Here is an 18,268-nt window from a genome sequence, read left to right as displayed (position 1 = left end):
AGTGACAGACTACTGGTGATGTACCAAGCAACGCTGATCATCCTATCAGAGGAGAATGATGGGCTCTTCTATAAGGTAAAACTGACCTTTTACTCTCAAACTTGCTCATATCGTGAGTTGTGTGCATGCAGTATTTCCATTGTTTCTTTCAGAGAGCTGTGTTTAAGAGTCATTATGATTGCAGGGGAAACTGCCACTCAACATGATTACTGTGACCACACCCTGCCAAGACATCAAGCCTAACACCTTTATGATTGAAGGTAAACACATTATGATTGATTATATATATATATATATATATATTTATAAATTTTAAAAAAATCTCCCTCTCACCCCCCTCCCATGGGGGATGGTGGTGTGTCTTCCTCAAGCTCGGGTCCTCTGGCACATCTTTCCTCCCCACATCTTTTCTAGCTCCTCTTTCAGCCCTTGGTATTTTTCAATCTTCTCGTGTTCCTTCTTCTTGATGTTGCTGTTGCATGGGATCGCTACATCTATCATTACTGCCTTCTTCTGTTGTTTATCGATCAACACGTTGTCCGGTTGGTTTGTCAGTCTGGATCTGGGAGTTCCACAGGATCTTGGCTTGGTCATTCTCAACCACCTTAGGGACCTTGGGACCTCCAACCCATACTCAGTGCAAATGTTCCTGTACACTATGCCAGCCACTTGGTCTGTGTCTGCATCTAACACCCTGCTACTATGTGCTGAACTGTCTCAGGAGCAACTTTGCACAGCCTGCACCTGGGGTCCTGTCTGGTGTGGTAGATCCCCGCCTCTATTGATCTTGTACTGAGTGCCTGTTCTTGTGCTGCCATGATTAGTACTTCTGTGCCGTCTTTCAGTCCAGCCTTTTCCAGCCTCTGGTAGGATTTCTTGATATCAGCCACTTCTTCTATTTGTCGGTGGTGCATGCCGTGTAGGGGCTTGTCCCTCCATGATGGTTCCTCCTCCTCTTCTGCATCATTGGATTTATTTATTTATTTATTTATATATATATATATATATAAAAATATATATATGTGTGTGTGTGTGTGCGTGTGTGTGTGTGTAGTCGCTATCCAAGTAAAGATGGAGGGTTGTTAAAAAAACATTTCAGTTTATGATGTTAACCAGATGTACAATTATGTGGCCCAAAACAAATTTGTTTGAGCTCTTACAAGCTCTGGGAGGACTGTTAGTACATACAGTACATGGATGGCTCGGGCTCAAAAGAATTTTACACACAGTTGCTACTATACAAGTCCTCTGGAAGTGACTTGGAGACATAATATAGCAAGTTAAGAACCCTCAAAACGCAGACTGAGGAATGCTAGACAGATACACCGGAGACTCAGTTCATATTATTAAAGGAAGAGTAAAATATTATGATTTTAATATTATCCTTGAGATTAAATATTAATCTCAACCTTGTTCTAAATGAATGCGTGGATTTAACCACTAACATTTACTGGTAAATAATCTAAATTTAATCTGCCTCTAAACTTGTCTATTGAGGTCCTCTTTTTCTGCTCATTGTCCATTTCATGACTGATTTTATGTACTGTTCTGATAACAAAAACACTCAATTTATAAGTATATTGCAATGGACAGAAATATGTCATATTTCTGAAAGAGACCATACCAATGTCTTATATAATGCACATTAATTTTATTTCTTAATCATACTGTACATCCAAAATAAACATTCTATAATCACAATTAAAACAAAGAATATTGCATTATAATTTAACCCATGTAATCCTTCAGGTGGTAGATCTTCAACACACAGAATTAGGGCTTCATGTACGTCTTTCACATTTTGCCATCTATACAACCACACTTGATTTTAAATTAAAACCCTTTATTTCAAAAAGCTACTCAAAAACAAGTTGTCTTTTTCTGATTTTCTTTCTTTCATTTTCTACCCACAGCTTCCAGTATGCCTCAAAGAAACAAACTCATAATTATGTCGCTTAAGAGTGTGAAACGTGTCAGATTTACTGCAAGGCTCTCGGTTTTAGGCATCAATTCAATTGATCAACTGTTTGCCCACGTTATTACACTGCATTCCCACAACAAAAACTCTGTTCGACATCAGTTATAATCTGGTGATTGTTAATTCAAAGGATGACAATGACTATCATTTGCACTGCCAGTCAAAAATGATTTAACCCTATATTTGTTTTGTTTTTTTAATTTCAAGAAATACAGCCATTGTTAAGACCTTAAAATTAAACATATGAGCAGATGATAGAAGTAAAATGAGGACAACATCGTGATTTTTAATCTTATTGGAAACAATAATGAGATCTGAGTTTGGAAACATCCACCTGAGAAGCCATTCAGCTCAGTGAAAGGTGCACTGGACAAATCAGTGGACATTTAGAAAACCCACTCTCCAAATATTTAAAGCCCCCGTGTTTTCTCAGTTTGAAAATCAAATGCAGAGACCAATGACAGGCTAGTGAGTGGTGGTCAGTGTGTCGTGATTAGCTTACCAGAGTCCATGATGATGTCGGAGTTGCCTAGGTGCCTTTTGATAACAGAACCTACTGTGCTACACTATATAATCTTTTCCTCTCAGTATTAACTAATAGCTAATAATAGCCTTTTCTCTGTCAGGATATGATGTCATTGGGTTCATAATCACTGAGGACTGTCTAAAGAGTGTTCCACCCAACACTTCGCTCCAGTAACGTTATTTATACTAATGCACCAGGTTCTAATCTTCACAGTGAGCCAACTATTATAGAAAATAAATTAATGTTTTGTATTTTAGCTTTATGCACTAATATGATGTGATAATAAGGCAACAGACATAAACAAAACTACAACTATGACGTTGTCACACTACTACCAATTTCAAATTTAAAATAAATTTGTTACAAATTATAAGGAAAAAAGTTTTTTCAAATATGTAACATTGCCATGAAGAAGTGGCCATCAATGCCACGCTCAAAAATCGAGCAATTTTATTATGCGTTCTGGCATTTTTTTAGGCAGGATTCATTTTATATTTTTTTGCATGTGCATATGTACCACGACGTAAAATTTAGATCAAATTAGAGTGATTATTGTACAGTAACTGAAAAAGTTTAAATCCCTATGTCCTATGACCTATTCATTAGCAAGCTCTTAGATCCTAACGAGGACTTTAATTAGTGCTCAATTAAAGGCAGGCGCACATGAAGGTATGAAGACCCTCATCCTATACATGTTAAAATACAGACTACTGTAAAAAAAACTCACAGTATGGTTTGGTGCTACAGGCTTTGAACATCTCCAGACAAATCTAGAATATTTCCAATAAAATAAAAGTCAAACATAGTCGAATTCAGTTTTATTTATGCCTTAATTTTAATTGCTACTTTTATTTGCAATGCTGCTTGAGATTTGACCAAAGGTGCTCAAATATAGGGTGTTTAAAACCTTTGAAAGGCAGTGTATGGTGTATTCTTATTGAAGGTGAAATCAAGGTTAAATTATACAGTACATGACTCCATCCATGTTCTGCTTCATTAGCTCCCAAAAATACTTACCTTGCCGTATAAAATCTTGTTTTGGCCAGACGGTCAGTCAGGAGTTCATAGAGTACATTCAACAAGTCCTGTTGAAACTGATACTTCTGGCCACAGTTCTGACTGTAATAATAACTAATTAATACACAGTATTCAGGGGGAGTGGAACCAGAGGTTGTATGACCCTACTAATGTTTACCATAGGGCATCTTGGGAGTCAGCTACTGTGCATGGATTTTGAAGCTGTCACCAGCCGGTGGGCTACAGTTTGTCTGGACTGTTGTCACAGAGGCAATCCACTGAGGATGAAGGCTGCATGAAAAGGCTAATGCAATGTTAGCCAGACCGGAGGAGTCAGAAGAAATCCACAGAGGCAAGCACACCATGGATTAGCCAAGAAGCAGAGAGGAGCACATGAGATGTGGGCCAGGAAAGAAAACAAGGATGCAGTCATTGTTTGGCGCGGCGAGGGATCACGGCTAGCCACTGGGTCCCAGCTGCAGCCTCTCCTGCTTATGCTTATCCAGCCACTGTAAGATCTGCTGCTTGAGTTCCTCATTTGGCCTGATCTGGTCCATGGTTAGAGGACTACGGTTGAAAGGGTCTGTCTGGTCACTGCAAGGTTGACATAACCAATGAATGGTTATTCATTTTTACTCCTGCACACTAAGTATTTATGTTTACAGTATGCTCCCAAGTTGGATTTCTGATTCTACAGTAATAGCAATTAGTCAAATTACTATAGATTACAATAAAAACCTTGCTATCAGAAAAGTGCCCACTGGATATTAATCTACCTTGAGTGAATTTCGGGGCTTTGCAGGAAGAAACTCACCTGAGGAGATGCCTTGCTATAGTTGAGCGGTCTACTGTTACATTGGAAGAAGGGAGAAGAACAGGATCCAGCATCAGAGTGGACATGATGGGGTCCAAGAACTCATCTGGCGCATCTGAATATGTCTCCTCTTCCTGCTGCTGTCTATCTGCATGGGACTAAAACAGAGATACAATAGCAACGACATTATTGTTTATTAACACATTACGTTTTGTTATTACAAAACTAAAGACTTTTCTGCTACATCAGTCATTATCAGTCATCGGTACAGATTTAGAAGACAAATATTTGTAAAAACTGAACACACGCTCTTGTTTTATCTCTGGAAAAGGATGTCAAAATATTCCATGTCAAATGATACCTTTATTTTATCAGCAAGAAGTCCAAAAGCTACAATCATGTCACCAGGCTTGTTGATCTTCTTTAGTACCCTAACAGTCTGGGAGAAGAGGGTAGGAGAATATGATCGTCCATCCTTTGGGACGGTAGCACAGAAATTCTCCTCGTCACTGCCAAGGACAAAAACAAACTTTTTTTAATACTAGGAACCACATTACTGTTTGTACTGTGGCCTGTAGTAAGGTTTTTTGGTTTTTTTTACAGTTTCTTTTCTATTGTTTCTCTTTTCTATTCTCCCATGTACTCTCTTTGTAAAGATGAATGTGACAACATACCCCAGGTTCAGATAGATGGTGCAGATGTCAGAAACAAGCTGCTGTGGCTTGAAGTCGAACTCACTGAAGTCCTTGACTTTAAGGGCACCCATCTTGGGACCCACCAGGTGCTGCAGGAAGTAGTTCAGCATGGAGATGATCCTCTCAGCCAGGAAGGGGTGCACAAAGATCCCTTTAATTTCTGGAGAGGAAAGTGGTAAATGCAAAAAAAAACATGGGATGAATAAAGACAGTGATTCATCAATACACAGTGTCACATGTAAGAATCTTTTCTGCCTGACCTGAGGTGAGAAAGGCCAGTGTGCCGATGGTCTCATTAGACATGATATTGTGGAAGCGTCCCAGCTGTCCAAACATCTGCAGGCTCGACTCTTTCTCTCTTCGAGCATCGGGGGCCAGGCCTTCCCACTCCCCTCGATCCCGCTCCAGCTGCAGAACCTTGATTTTACTCAGGTACTACGGGAAAAGATGATGATGTATGAATTTTATTTTATTAAGCTCGTGAAAAAAGTGAAAGAGACCGACAGACTCTGAGTCAAAGTCAAAGCCTTCTAAGATAATAAATAATCGCCATAGTGCTACAAAATTACAAATTCCGTGCCAGACTTCCATTTTTGTCTGCAGTATTTTGGGTTTTCTGCTAATGTAAAACTAACATTTACCGCCAAATAATAATTAGGAGAACTGCAACAAACTGAATGAACACTGGACAAAAGGAAGTGAAAACCTGATACATTATGTTACATATACTAATGTGATGGAAAAGATTGTCTGTCAAAAGTTGGTGAACATGTCTTGTGTGTATTGAATGTTGTGAACTCACCTGAATAGCCTCATCCAGTAAGAAGATGGCATCATTCATCAGTAAGTTGAGGAACCTGAGGAACAGAGGGGGGTTCATGGCCTCCAGGTTCTCGGATGCATAGTCGGCCAAATGCTGAAATGAGAGATGTCAAAAAAAATGAAGAGCAAATGGTGGGATCAATGTGGTAAATACAGTATCTCTATATATAATCACCTGGAAGTAAATCGTGACTTCTTATTCCCCCCAAAGCCATTCCTTCATTACCTTTACAGTTGTGGCTATTGAGGCTTATAAAGGGTTAAAGCCTATAAATTCCGGACTGTTTTGCAGTCCATCGCAGGGCTATGAGGGTTCACTTTTTCACTTTTCCCCCTTTCCTCAACCTTTCTTCTTCTTTGTTACTCCACTTATATGTGAAGAAAAATTTGGATGTGATGGGGTGAGAGAGTGTGGGGGTTTATTTGCTGTTTTGTCACTGAAAATCAATGTCTACTATTGAAGAAGTTGCCTCATCATAACCTCTGTAATACACCTCATAGTCGAAAAAGATCTTTATGTACACCCACCACAAAATATTAAAATCATATTCATATTTTTCCTATACTGCCGTCCTGCCAGTATTCATCTAATACTAGTGTTGTTACACAGAATTTCAACAGTATGTGGCCTGGACACGCATTTATGGAACCTATTATTACGCCTTTGGCGGTGAGTGAAGTTGTAGGAGAGAATATGCTTAAAGAAAGGTATTTAAAGAGTTTAAAAGGTCTAGCTATTGGGATAGCAAGGAACATGATTGGGACAGGATTCGATTTTTGAGTTTTGGATTCAAAGCAGCCGCATGAAAACCACATCAAACACACAGAATTCACAGAAGAAGAAGAAGCAGAATTAAATGAGGTTCTTTTTGTAACGCAAAAAAAAAAAAAAAACATTATACCACCGGCTTAACTTCTGAAGACAGACTGTAAAAAACTTTTATCATTATCATTTTATCATAACTTTTATCTCATTACCTTGATGCTCTCTCTATAGTTATCTTTGCCCCACATGTACTTGAGGATGGGATACATGGGTCTTCTGTAGTTGAATTTCTGTTCAAACTGATGAGGATCACCTGAAAAAAAAGAGCGGAAAACTAAATAAAATCAAACATGCTTGATTGCTGCCTTCTATTTGTTTTCACTCCATCCAGCTTCTCTCCTTATCTTGTTCTGCAGAACACACACAGTTGTGCATACACAACCTCTTTACAGTTTCACCTGACTGGAAAAGACTCCAAAATGATACCAAACGTCAGTTTTTATTTTATTCTTATTCATATGTGCCATTTTAATCAAAGATGATCTTTATTCAGGTTACTGCTAAGAAGTCTGTGGATGTAAATATGGCTTTATTCAAATTCTGCAGTACCATTAAAAAAAACAAGAGTTCAGTGCTTTCTCCATCTACAGCTAACATTTGCAAGTTGCAGTAATGCATGTCAAAAATTTGTGAGGAATACAACTTTTTCACCTGTGAATTCAATGTCTACAAACACAGTGATGAGGGCCTCGGCCAGCTGAGGTGCATGTCTGTAGGAGCAGAAGACTCTCTCTCGCTGGAACACAATTGGCTGAGCAGCACCAGGAGCCAATGGCTCCATGTGTGGCATCACTGCTTCTAAGACCTCCGCAAGCTTTGCTCTTAAGTGTGGGTTCTTCATTCTGTTGGAAATACAGGACAGGAGGGATTGAAGCAACATGCAGAAACTTTATTAGGATCTGCAGCATACAAGCCCTCAAAATTCTTCCTCTCAGTTCACCAGACAACTTACTACAAAAAAAAAGAAATGATTTTATGACATTATTGAGTAACATACCTCTCTACATTACCCATGAAGACAGTGATGAAGTGAAGAATCTGCTCCAGACTTTCTGCAGAAGTCTCTAAAACATCGTCTGCAAATCGCCGCAGAAAGATGAAAAAATCTCCCAAGTTTTCTGCAAAAAACTCTGACAAACATACAAAGGCGCACTTAAGCCATGGCTATCATGGTAAGGAATGTTCAGCATTAGTGAATGAATGTACTACGAGTGACTAACCACTGCTATCTTGCATGCACAGCCGCGGTAATTTCAAACATTTTGTAGTATCGGCTGTATATAACCCAAAGTTAGAGATTTAAATATCAGGTCCAAAAGTATTTGAACTGAAATGTTTGACTTGACCTGAGTATGAAGCCTGTGGGAATTTATAAAGTCAAACCCTATTAAAAAGTTAATTCTGACAATAAAAAAAGACAATTAAAGTGGTCTGGAATATCATTAATGACATGCCGTCAGGTGAAAAACCCCTTCAAATGATGTTTCTGTCAATTATTACGAGGCGGGAGGCAGCATTTGTTAACACAACCCACTGTATCATATGTTTCAATTTAGGGGGTGAAAAGAACAAAAACTAAATAAACCTGACCCAATTCAAGCCGAAGAAAATTAAGAGAAATCAGACACTCTCCTGATCCCACTGGGTCAGTCTGACAATCAAAGCTAAAGTTGGGCTTTCTGTTCCACCGTATTTGCGGTGTAGTGAGTGATATGACCTACCTGGTACATAGCAGAGCACAGAACTCTGCAGGGAGGGCAGGGGAAAACTGAGTGCTACATGTTCAGGCCCCTGGTTTCCCACACCAAGCTGAACAAGCAGAGCAGCAGTGGAAGCTTGGAGGTTAAGGCAGCATTGCAGCATCGCAGGCTGCGTAGTGGCAGCTTTGGTTGACAGATAAACAATCATCAGACGCTCAAACTGCTCCAGGAGCTGCTCCGACATCGGGCTGCCAGTTCTCTGGGCCTCCTGCCACGTCACCTGGAGCCGGTGGAGAGACTGGTTCATCTTCACCATCTGCTCATGGAGTCTGCATATGCACATTGTGCATGCGCACGGGTGCATGGACACAAACCGAGCGAGACAACATGGGTTAATGCTGACACATGGTGCAAACATGAGAAAAATACAGTATACTTTGTTGCTTAGAGATCAGCTACGCTGTGAAAGCTTTACTTGAGGTAGGTTTTGGTATGTTCTGTTAACTTCATAGTAGAAGATGTTGGTGCTTGCTTGAAGGCATGTACCTGTGGAAGCCCAGATGCAGCGTGAGTTGTGTGAGGATGAGGTTTTCGGTCAGCAGGCTGTAGGACTGTGCAGACTCCACCAGCTGCTGAGGGGGCACAGGGATCAGACAGGTTTCCTTGTCAAGACCTGGAATTAGCGATAGGGGATCATTTAGCCACACTCTTGGAAATTCCTACTGCAATTTTAAAAAAGTGCAGTAAAACACTGCTATAAACCTACTTGTAAAACCAAAACAAATACCAGAGCTGCTGATTTAATATTGATACAATCAAAATAATGAAATAATGTGTTTAAAATGATAAAAGGCATGTGTTATTGACACTCATTTTCACATATATTAACCTCTTGCATGCACATTGCGATTGCGCCTGTCTTCTTCACTCAGCTCTTTGAGGGCACAGTAGGTCGGGTTGAAGGTGAGCAGCTTGGGCGAACGAGGCCTGCAGAAGGGCTGGCACAGCTTCAGCAGAGCTGCACCCAAGTTTAAAAAGAATGCATCTGAAGCGTACATCTGGAAGAAGATCTCTGGCATCTGATTGGCCCATATCTTGGCACGGCCGGCATTAGCCTGCAGACAGCTGCCCAGCCACGAGAGAAGCAGGTGGCGCGTCTCACCAGATCGCTGCAGCAAATTTTTCAAGATCTGGTGCAACTTGTCATGAAACTGGCCCATAAACTGTAACACAAGGGGAGTAAAGATCATCAACCCTGATGCATGTGTAGTTTGAAAACCAGTTTATGGTCTTGATGTAAAAATGCCAACTAACTAAGAATCTGTTTACCTGGTGGATGTTGGCCTCCTGGACCTTTGTCTCCTGTGCGCTGGAGCGGGAGGGGTTCAGGAAGTAGCCATGTCCCTCCACCACACCTGGGGTTTTCAACAAGCAGGAGATATTTAACACTGCCCCCAGTAAGCTCTTCTGGTACTGCAACCCATTAGCTGGGTCTTTGGGCTGAATGTGTTCCACCAATACCTGTTAAAATAAAAAATAAAAAGAAGTGTTGGAAGGATTTGACAAGATGGGGCCCTGAAATAACAAACATGAAAGGTAGGCAACGCTGTGAAATGTTTTGGGATTACTGTCTATTATTGCATATTATTTGATTAGTTGTGAGCAGGGGAATTATCTGTTGTTGTCAGAAGGTTCATTATAATAACATTTGCAGATATAATGTCTTTGTGTTTCTCCTGACCTTAGCAATATCTTTATGGTGGCTGAAATAGAGGAGAACATCTAAGTAGGAGTAGAGGAGAGGCTGGCAGAGGTCCAGGTCTTTGATGCGTCCCTGGAAGATATCAAACACTGGCACAATCACCTCCTCGAAGGTACGCACCTCCTGGTCGGAGAGCAGGCCAGCAATGACCTCCTCCACAAACTCAACCACCTCTTCTGGCTCTGAAACACAGTGACTTTGTAAGTAGATAAAACTAGAGGGGATACTTTACTGAGAACAAGCAAAGACAAAAGTAAAAGTGAAAGGAAGAGAAACAAAGGGAACAGAAGAAAGGGAACAGTCAGGCCTAAACAGGCCCAATACTGAACCTACGTGCTCCACTGAAACCTTCCAGCAGCAGGTCCAGAAGCTGTTCGTAGACATTCTGGCTGATATAGATCTCTGGGGTCAGCAGAACTGTCCGTGTGTTAGAAACCGTCAGATTCTTACAGCGAACAGCAAACGACAGTAACTTCTCTGGCACCTTCGTCACCTGGTGCACATATAATCAAGAAAGTCAATAAATTTTGAAAGAGAATTGATTTTTTTTTCCCACGTTCCAATTAACAAGAATAGTCTATTAACAGCTGGCAATCTCTAAAAATAGTTTATTTAAAGTGCTACAGTTACAGCAATGTAGGAAAATCTGGTACCTCTTCTTTTGCCCTCTGGTAACAAGCGAAAAGGTAAGGGATAGCACATTTCTCTCCAGCATCACGGTCAGCAGACAGGTTTACAGCACTGCATGATGTCATGTAGATGAGGTGGTTCCCTGGCTCTAGCAGCAGCAGACGGTTAAACAGAGCCTGGTTGGCAGAGGGAAACATCACAGACACAAATCAGACCATGTAAAACAATTTTCCACAACTGATCACTCAACTAAAATAGTTAAACCTTCATGTTTTATGTGATTCCTGAAATTTCTGTATCCATTTCTTACATAATGCATACAACTTCCCGATGTGTCAATTTCTTGCATCTGATGGATTCTGAGCTTGTTTGTGCCAAAAGGCTTGCCTCTGCGTTGCTTAAAGGTTGCCACTTCTTCTCCAGTTGTACCAAACATTTAGATGTTTACTGACAAGACATGGCAACAAAACAGTGGTGACATAAAAACATGTTGTTGACATCTGACCTGCTCTATGTTGTCCATATCCAACCAGTCCTGTCCATCCAGATCTGCAGCCATCTCCTCCAGGTACACACATCGAGGAGGGATCCCATTACCTCCTCTTAAACTGGGGTCACCTAGGGTTGAAAATAAAACCAGGGTACATAAAATACAGTCTACTCAAATCCTATTACACATAACAACCCATAAATCTTAAACCACACAAATCATGAATACTGGATTAATTGGGGTAGTGGTGCCCTAAAGGTTAAAGAGGCAACCTTACAACTGGAAGGTTGACAGTTAGTGTTAGGGTTAGGGAACGTTGCCGGTTCAATCCCCGGACTGGGTGGGAAAGGTGAAAAAGCAGCACCTGCCCCTTAGCAAGGCCCTTAATCCCAACTGCTCCAGTGGAGCTGCTCAGTGGCCATCAGATCAGACTGTACAGGGCAGCTTGCAGGTGTGAATGTGTGTTTAAGTGTGTGAATGTGATCAGGGCGTTCCTGTAAAAGAGAGGTTGCCTCTCAGTTATACTACCCTGTATAAATAAAGGTTAAAAAAAAATTGTGGCTGAGAAATAAATCAACAGCCCAACATTAGAATAAATAAGACACAGGAGGGTTAAATGCACAGCATGTTTTACACTGGTTTATTTCAGCAGCCTTAAGCAGTCACAGAGGTGGAGACACGCAGCCAACTCAGAGTAAGACTTCACAGCCACCCTCCACAGCGTGCATGGTCTTTGGTGAGTCATTTGTTACTTAGTGGAAATGTCCAATTTGACATTCAAGACAGCTAGCCCCATTCCCCAACACCATGGGAAAGGACATACTAATGCTACTATTTCCAACTACCAATACGTTTACAGTACATCCTCAGGCACTAATGTCCCTTTCAGGACGAAGCAAGAACCTCAAATAAAAAAAGTTGTTTGCTGGTAATGTAAAACGGTCAACATGGATTATCTCACGCAACCGTCTCACACACTCAGGCTTTTACATGGGCCTAACCCTGGTTAGCTTTGGTATGAAAGAAAGAACACAGGTTACTAACTAGAGTGAATACAGAGTTGCTACAGGTTTACCATAAAATCTATGCCTACAATAACTTAACTAGATATTGCAGAATTGTACATATTGCAAAAAGTACTAGTGTTTACTATTGTTTATCATCTCTACAGCTATTAATGTAGAATTTCCATTATAAAAACAACACTGTAGTAACACCTTTTAATTGTGTCAAAACATGAAAGCCCTGTTTAGCGAGGAAATGGGTTGTGTGTAAGCAGTTACTCCCAGGCAATTTATCTTTGATCTTTTTTATGCGGGCTGAATGCAGGTGTGCTGACAATATGACATGTTCAGAGAGCTAAAACAGAACTATGAGTGTTCACATCCAAAAAATTGTAAGTTCAAAAATGCAAGGTAGCTTGTACTCCACATTGTCCCTAATGACTTAATACCTGACAAATTTTCTCCTTTCACTTACTGTTGTCCAGAGTGATGAGAAATATACGCTGGATCATGTGATTGACATTGAGCTGTTCACACAGCTCCTGGCGGGACCGGAAGGAGCGGCTGATCTCTGCCACAGAGTCGTCATTGTCATCAACGCTGTCTGACACAGAGTTTTCTGAGTCTGACTGGCTCTCTCCGGAGTCCTCCACTGTGATACCAGATACAGGGGTTAAGTATGAAAGCATGTGGATACATTTAGGCCAGATGTTAATATGACCTGTGCTAACTAGAAATAAAAGACACTGATGCTTCTCTATCACTGAAATGGTGTTCTGTGTGTATTTTTATGCATTTTGTTATGAACTGCATTTTGACTTTGAGGATTGCAGGGGATCAGATTACTCTTCTTACATGGTGGTTCAGCAGACAGCTGTTGTGATTTCTGGCCTGATGCAAACTGTTTGGCATCAGCCAGTGAGCTGAAGAGGGCAGCAAAGGGGTTGCAGGAGATGTTCTGGTTGTTGTTGCCCTGGTCAGTCATCTCACTGGGGCTCAACATTCACTCCATCCAAGATCCCAGCCTAGAGGAGCAATGCAGACACGACAAATAAGTGGCAATGGAACTAGACTGAGAATAATCAAATAAGGGTTTAGTGAGCATGTACAGTATATTACCACATACACATGAAATCAGCATCATTTTCCATCACTGTCCCACTATTATCATCAACACATCACCCTTACAATAAAAAACCAAGAGCTGACCAACTTCTGCACCTGTTCATGCACAGCCCTGTTATTTTCTTTTTTTTTATCATTATCAATTCATTCAAATTAACTTGAACTTTTATGTCCAGGCAACCACTTTTTTTGACATTCTTTATACCAAATTAGGTTTCTACTTTACATCAGAATGCACCATAATGCAAGCAATTCTCTTTCTTTTTCTGTTGGGGAATCGTTTAAAGTCAACATCATACTGAAAGGGGTGCTTATACATTATGTGCATCTTCCTCTTCTTTTTTGAGGTGTTGCGGCAGGTGGTATCCTTCGTGTCCCGTTATTGTCTCTTTGTGGATTCAACCCCCCTAATTGTCCAGTTGCTACAGTCGTTTAATCAGTTAACTTCACTTAAAAAATCTGAACAGCAGTCTTCTGCCCTCCCCACTACCTCCACACTCTAGTGTACTTTTTACACCAGTCTGTAACAGTGCTCATCTGTGTAATTCTCTACCAAATTCCTGTTTGTAGCTTATATTTTCTGCATGTTAGAAGGACATGCTGTAGTGTTTTTATCTCTTTGACACTGATCACGATACACTAACATATGTTCTATGTCTTCTTCATATGTCTTAATTTCACTCTGCTTATTATTACGTTCTCTTTACGGTTTCTTCCCTGACCAATTTTACTTTGGATTGAAAATAAATTCCTCCTCAGGTTGCAAGATGTCAGTACTGTTTATTTATTTTCTTCCACATTATAATGTTTCCCCCAGACTTTGAAGTTTTATACTGACTTAGACAGTTTCTTTCCTTTCTTGACTGTTTGTTTGGGCAGTTAGTCTACTTTCTTGTTTCCAAGAATGCAGATACGTGCAGGGACATGCCAAAATGTGGCACCTTTGCCTTGGTTGGTTACAATTCCTAGGTAAATGAACAGAATTTCATACAGCAAATCATGGTGGTTGTTGGATGTATCAGATAAATACTGGTTAATGCATACCAGCACTTGGCCTACAACTGGTCAGCACTTTTTAGCATCATCAACACTGCATACATCTCGATGTTACTGGGTCATCAAGTTGTGCCAGACTTAATATCCCGGACCGATTCAGTTCCGCGCAGAAGATAACACAGTAAGTGTTAGATAGAGTACGGTTTGTTGAGGAGGAGTAAACCAGGGTACCACTTTCTGATAAGGCACCTTATATAAAGGGTTTATAGGCTGTAATTAATGGCCTTATTAATTAATAATTAACAAATCCTTTAGTAATGCTTTATACATCAGTTATAAGCCATTAACAAGGATAACGTTTGGGGTACCAGGTTGTGGAAAAATCCTCCTCCAGCATGACACTTTTCTCGTCTTGTTAGTGAGGTCTTTAATTCATTAGGGAGACCCCTCCTCTCCACTGTAGAGGGTGTGCTGCAGGACATCCGGACCAAAATCCACGTGTGAATTGTTCATTAACATTTTAAAACTGCAGACTTATTATGATATAACCATTTATCCATAGAGGCTGACTAGCTGCTGATATGCATGTAAAACTTGAAACAGTACAAATGTAGAGAAAACCATACAGTCAATTTGAATTGTTGATGATATGAGCTGTTTTTATTACATTTTCATGTTAATAAGTTCCCCTTTTTTGTTGTTTGAATAAATATTCTCTCACATCAGTGTGTCCTGTTTCAATCAAATGTTTTGTAATAACATGTCAGTGTGTTTCTCTAACAAGCAGTTATAAATGATGGTAAACCATTAGTGAGCACTTAGGGTCTCACACTTTCTAATCAGTCATTAGCTTTGCAGATATAAAAAGTAGTATTACTTCAATTAAGGGTCTTGGGTTTCTGAATTTCTAATTTCAAATGAGCCAACAACAAAAAAGGCCCTGGGGTAAAAAGTTATTGTTTGGCCCCTATTGACCTCCATTTCATTATTTCCCCAGGCACCAGAAGCTAACCAGTACTCAGAAGCTGAAATATTAGCTGATCGGTCGATTAGCTGGCTGACAGAAAGTTAACTGGCAACAATTTTGATTATCGATTAATCGTTCAAGTCAATCTTTAAAGAAAAAGCCAAAAATTAACTGGTACCAGTTTCTCAAAGGCTAGTTTTTGTAGTTTTATGCGACAGCAAAATCAACATCCTTGTGTTTTTGACAGTTGTGCAAAAAAAAACAAACAAAAAAAAAAACGATATGAATATGTTCACTTTGGCTTCAGGGAACACTGATGGGAATGTTTCACTATTTTCTGACATTTTCCATACTAAACAATCAATCAATTATTACAGAAAATAACTGTCAGGCACACTGATGTTGAAAATAACTGATGGTTGCAGCTGTACAGTGCTCCTGCGATGGAATACTACTACTTTGCTGGAGGTTTTGTGTGTGTTAATTCCAGAATAAAATGGAAGCGGTTTGATTAGAAGGGACTTTACAACAATGGGCTCAATATAAACTACAATAGTTAAAGTCCTAAAACTAGATTTTGTCCCTCTACAAGACAAGGCCACAAGATGGAGGATGGAGGACCAGTCACAGTTGATGTTGGACATGAAGTAGTACAAATTACTAACAAATTTGCAATTAATCAAATGATATGAAGTAAACCTGTGGCTTTTGGGCTGTTGCCCACTTCGCCCGTTTGGTAATCCAGCCTTGGGTTCTTCAATTAGCCACCAAGTCTGCAGTTGTACATGTTATAAATTATGTTTAAAGCATTAGTTAATTACATAAAACCGCCATTAATTAGAGCTTATAAACCTGTAATAAATGGTGCCTTACCAGACAGTGGCGCTGAAACCAGTTCTGACGAGGTTCTAAAGTTTTTTTTGTCATGACATCTAGAATAAAAGGAGGCTCAGCGAAGCAGGTTCTCCTGCTCACAGTCTGACACCGACCAGTGGACTCAGAGAAGAGATTGACGGTCTTTACCGTTCAACGGACGTTTGCTCGGTGCTCAACGACTCGGCTTCACGTTACAGCACGCTGTCACGGTTACCCATCAGTTCAGCACGTCACATCGATAACATGTGTCACTTCACGGGGCTGGCTCTCCGACAAACCCTAAGCAGCTTTAGCTTCCTGACGCTAGTTAGCAAACGAGCTAGTTAGCAAGCTAAGCTGTCAGGTCACCACGCCTCTATTTCAGCATCGACTTTACAAACTGTTACATGGATTTTATGTACGATCAGTCAAAATAATGTATATAAACGATAGAGACTGCTGTCGTACCTGTTTGACGGGAAGAAATGTGTATTTTTTGGTTGCAAAAAATTGCTTCTACGAAACCAGTGGCAGTTCCTCAGTAAACAGAAATTCTGAACGTCATCAAACTGAGACGGAGCGTCCGCTCTGCTCAGTAACTTTTTTTTTTTTTTAAATAAAAAATTAAAACATAATGAAAAACTGTTTAATAAATGAAAATCTGTGTTACAGATAGAGATAGTTAACGTATCTAATATTTCCCACGTTTAAACTAGATTCACGGTAAATATTTTTGGGAATAATTATTGACTCTTGGATTAAAAATAAAGAGCAGTTTTTATGAAAAAATTAGGTGCTATACCTTTTGCTATACTTTTCTGCATTTAAAACATTTTTAATTATAGTTTGGGAGAACCGAGGCACCCAGAAACCAACCAGCAGTCTGGAAATTAAATAGCTGATTAGTAGATTGACAGAAAATTAACTGGCAACAACTGATTAATCCTTTAAATCAATTTTTAAGCACAAATGCAAAAAAAAAAGACTTGTTCCAACTTCTCAAATGTGAATGTTTGCAAGTGTCAGTTTTCTATGACAGTAAACTCAACCACTTTCTGTTGACTGACAAGGAATTTGAATATGTTAACTTGGGCTTCGGAGAATAATGATGGGCAACCTTCACAAGTTTTCTGGCATTTTATACACTGCACAATCAATCGATTGGCAAAGAAAATAACTGTCAGGCAATCTGATGATGAAAATAATTGATGGTTGCAGCCTTCTCCAATGACGGAATAATAAAACCCTTTCTGTGTGCTAATTACTTGACAGAGAGACTCAAAATTAAAGCAATTCGATAAAAACACTGGCACTTGGGACCTAAGGGGCCTCTGGGGATCTGAGGCCCTTGGCAACTGCCCGTTTTGCCTGGTTGGTAATCCAGGTTTGATCATGTGATGAGTGATATATCAAAGATAAATAATCTTCTATCTTTCTTTCTTTCTTTCTGATTTGATCTTATTTTAAATGTGAGACTACTCCGACTGCGTGAGGTCAGTTGTCATTTTGTCATTTCAGCTAGATCTGCATGGACTGTGATCATTCTCTGAAGTCTGCAGTGTTTACTGACCATCAGCAGAGGGCAGCAGCAGACTGCATCTCCTGCTCTCGGTGATAGACAAACCAGGATGAAGCTGTCTGTGTTTTGCAGATGTCTCTGATGTGTGGACTGCTCCGCTGCTGTTTTTGCATTTGCACACAGACTTGGGCGAAAATTAAATGAATGGCTGGAGATGTGGATTATGTGAAAAAAATACAAAAAAATATACATTCCTCGGCAGCCTGGCCACTTTATTATGTACATCTGCAAAATCTAATGCAAGTCAGTACGACAGCTCAGCCATAAATTTTACCTTTAGAAAGATAATAATGTTCAGTTTTGATTGATACTGTCAGAAATGTGTCAAGTTAACTGAATGTTTATTGTTGGGGTTGTAGTTTGGAGTGGTGTTAAACTGGACTACATTATACTGAGAGGTGTTTCTAACGTTTTTCCCACCCCATTCATAAAAATGAAGAGGAAGAATAATAGAAACGCATTTCAGTATAATCTTGCCCAGT

The 18,268-nt window shown here is 40.0% G+C and overlaps 1 protein-coding gene across 2 annotated transcripts; it reads right to left on the bottom strand.

The window, feature by feature from the left end:
* Positions 1-1,645: 1,645 nt before the first annotated feature.
* ube4a (ubiquitination factor E4A (UFD2 homolog, yeast)) lies at positions 1,646-16,788 on the bottom strand. Of its 2 annotated transcripts, none has more exons than XM_040131477.1 (20): positions 16,676-16,788; positions 13,120-13,289; positions 12,740-12,916; positions 11,276-11,388; positions 10,794-10,946; positions 10,474-10,633; positions 10,120-10,322; positions 9,708-9,899; positions 9,268-9,601; positions 8,925-9,051; positions 8,400-8,707; positions 7,676-7,808; positions 7,330-7,520; positions 6,831-6,931; positions 5,833-5,946; positions 5,291-5,465; positions 5,010-5,190; positions 4,697-4,844; positions 4,336-4,493; positions 1,646-4,115 (listed from the first exon to the last, which is right to left on the bottom strand). In XM_040131477.1, exons 2-20 carry the CDS (start codon positions 13,265-13,267, stop codon positions 3,980-3,982), a joined length of 3,252 nt encoding a protein of 1,083 aa, XP_039987411.1. In that variant the 5' UTR covers positions 13,268-13,289; positions 16,676-16,788; the 3' UTR covers positions 1,646-3,979. The 2 variants fall into 2 exon arrangements, with proteins under 2 accessions (XP_039987411.1, XP_039987412.1); XM_040131478.1 differs by lacking the exon at positions 16,676-16,788 and adding an exon at positions 16,226-16,648.
* Positions 16,789-18,268: the final 1,480 nt, after the last annotated feature.

Source organism: Xiphias gladius, chromosome 7 (assembly GCF_016859285.1).
Source record: "Xiphias gladius isolate SHS-SW01 ecotype Sanya breed wild chromosome 7, ASM1685928v1, whole genome shotgun sequence".
Taxonomy (NCBI): Eukaryota; Metazoa; Chordata; class Actinopteri; order Istiophoriformes; family Xiphiidae; genus Xiphias; species Xiphias gladius.
This window is presented reverse-complemented; position numbering and strand designations above follow the sequence as displayed.

Bases quoted from the DNA above. Each gene is read 5' to 3' on its own strand.
- ube4a (XM_040131477.1), bottom strand. From the start codon at position 13,267: ATGTTGAGCCCCAGTGAGATGACTGACCAGGGCAACAACAACCAGAAC. The intron at 10,323-10,473 runs GTAGGTTCAGTA...ACTGTGTTTCAG, and splicing joins GGAAGGTTTCAGTGGAGCAC to AGCCAGAAGAGGTGGTTGAG. The intron at 7,521-7,675 runs GTATGTTACTCA...TATTTCCAACAG, and splicing joins TTCATGGGTAATGTAGAGAG to AATGAAGAACCCACACTTAA.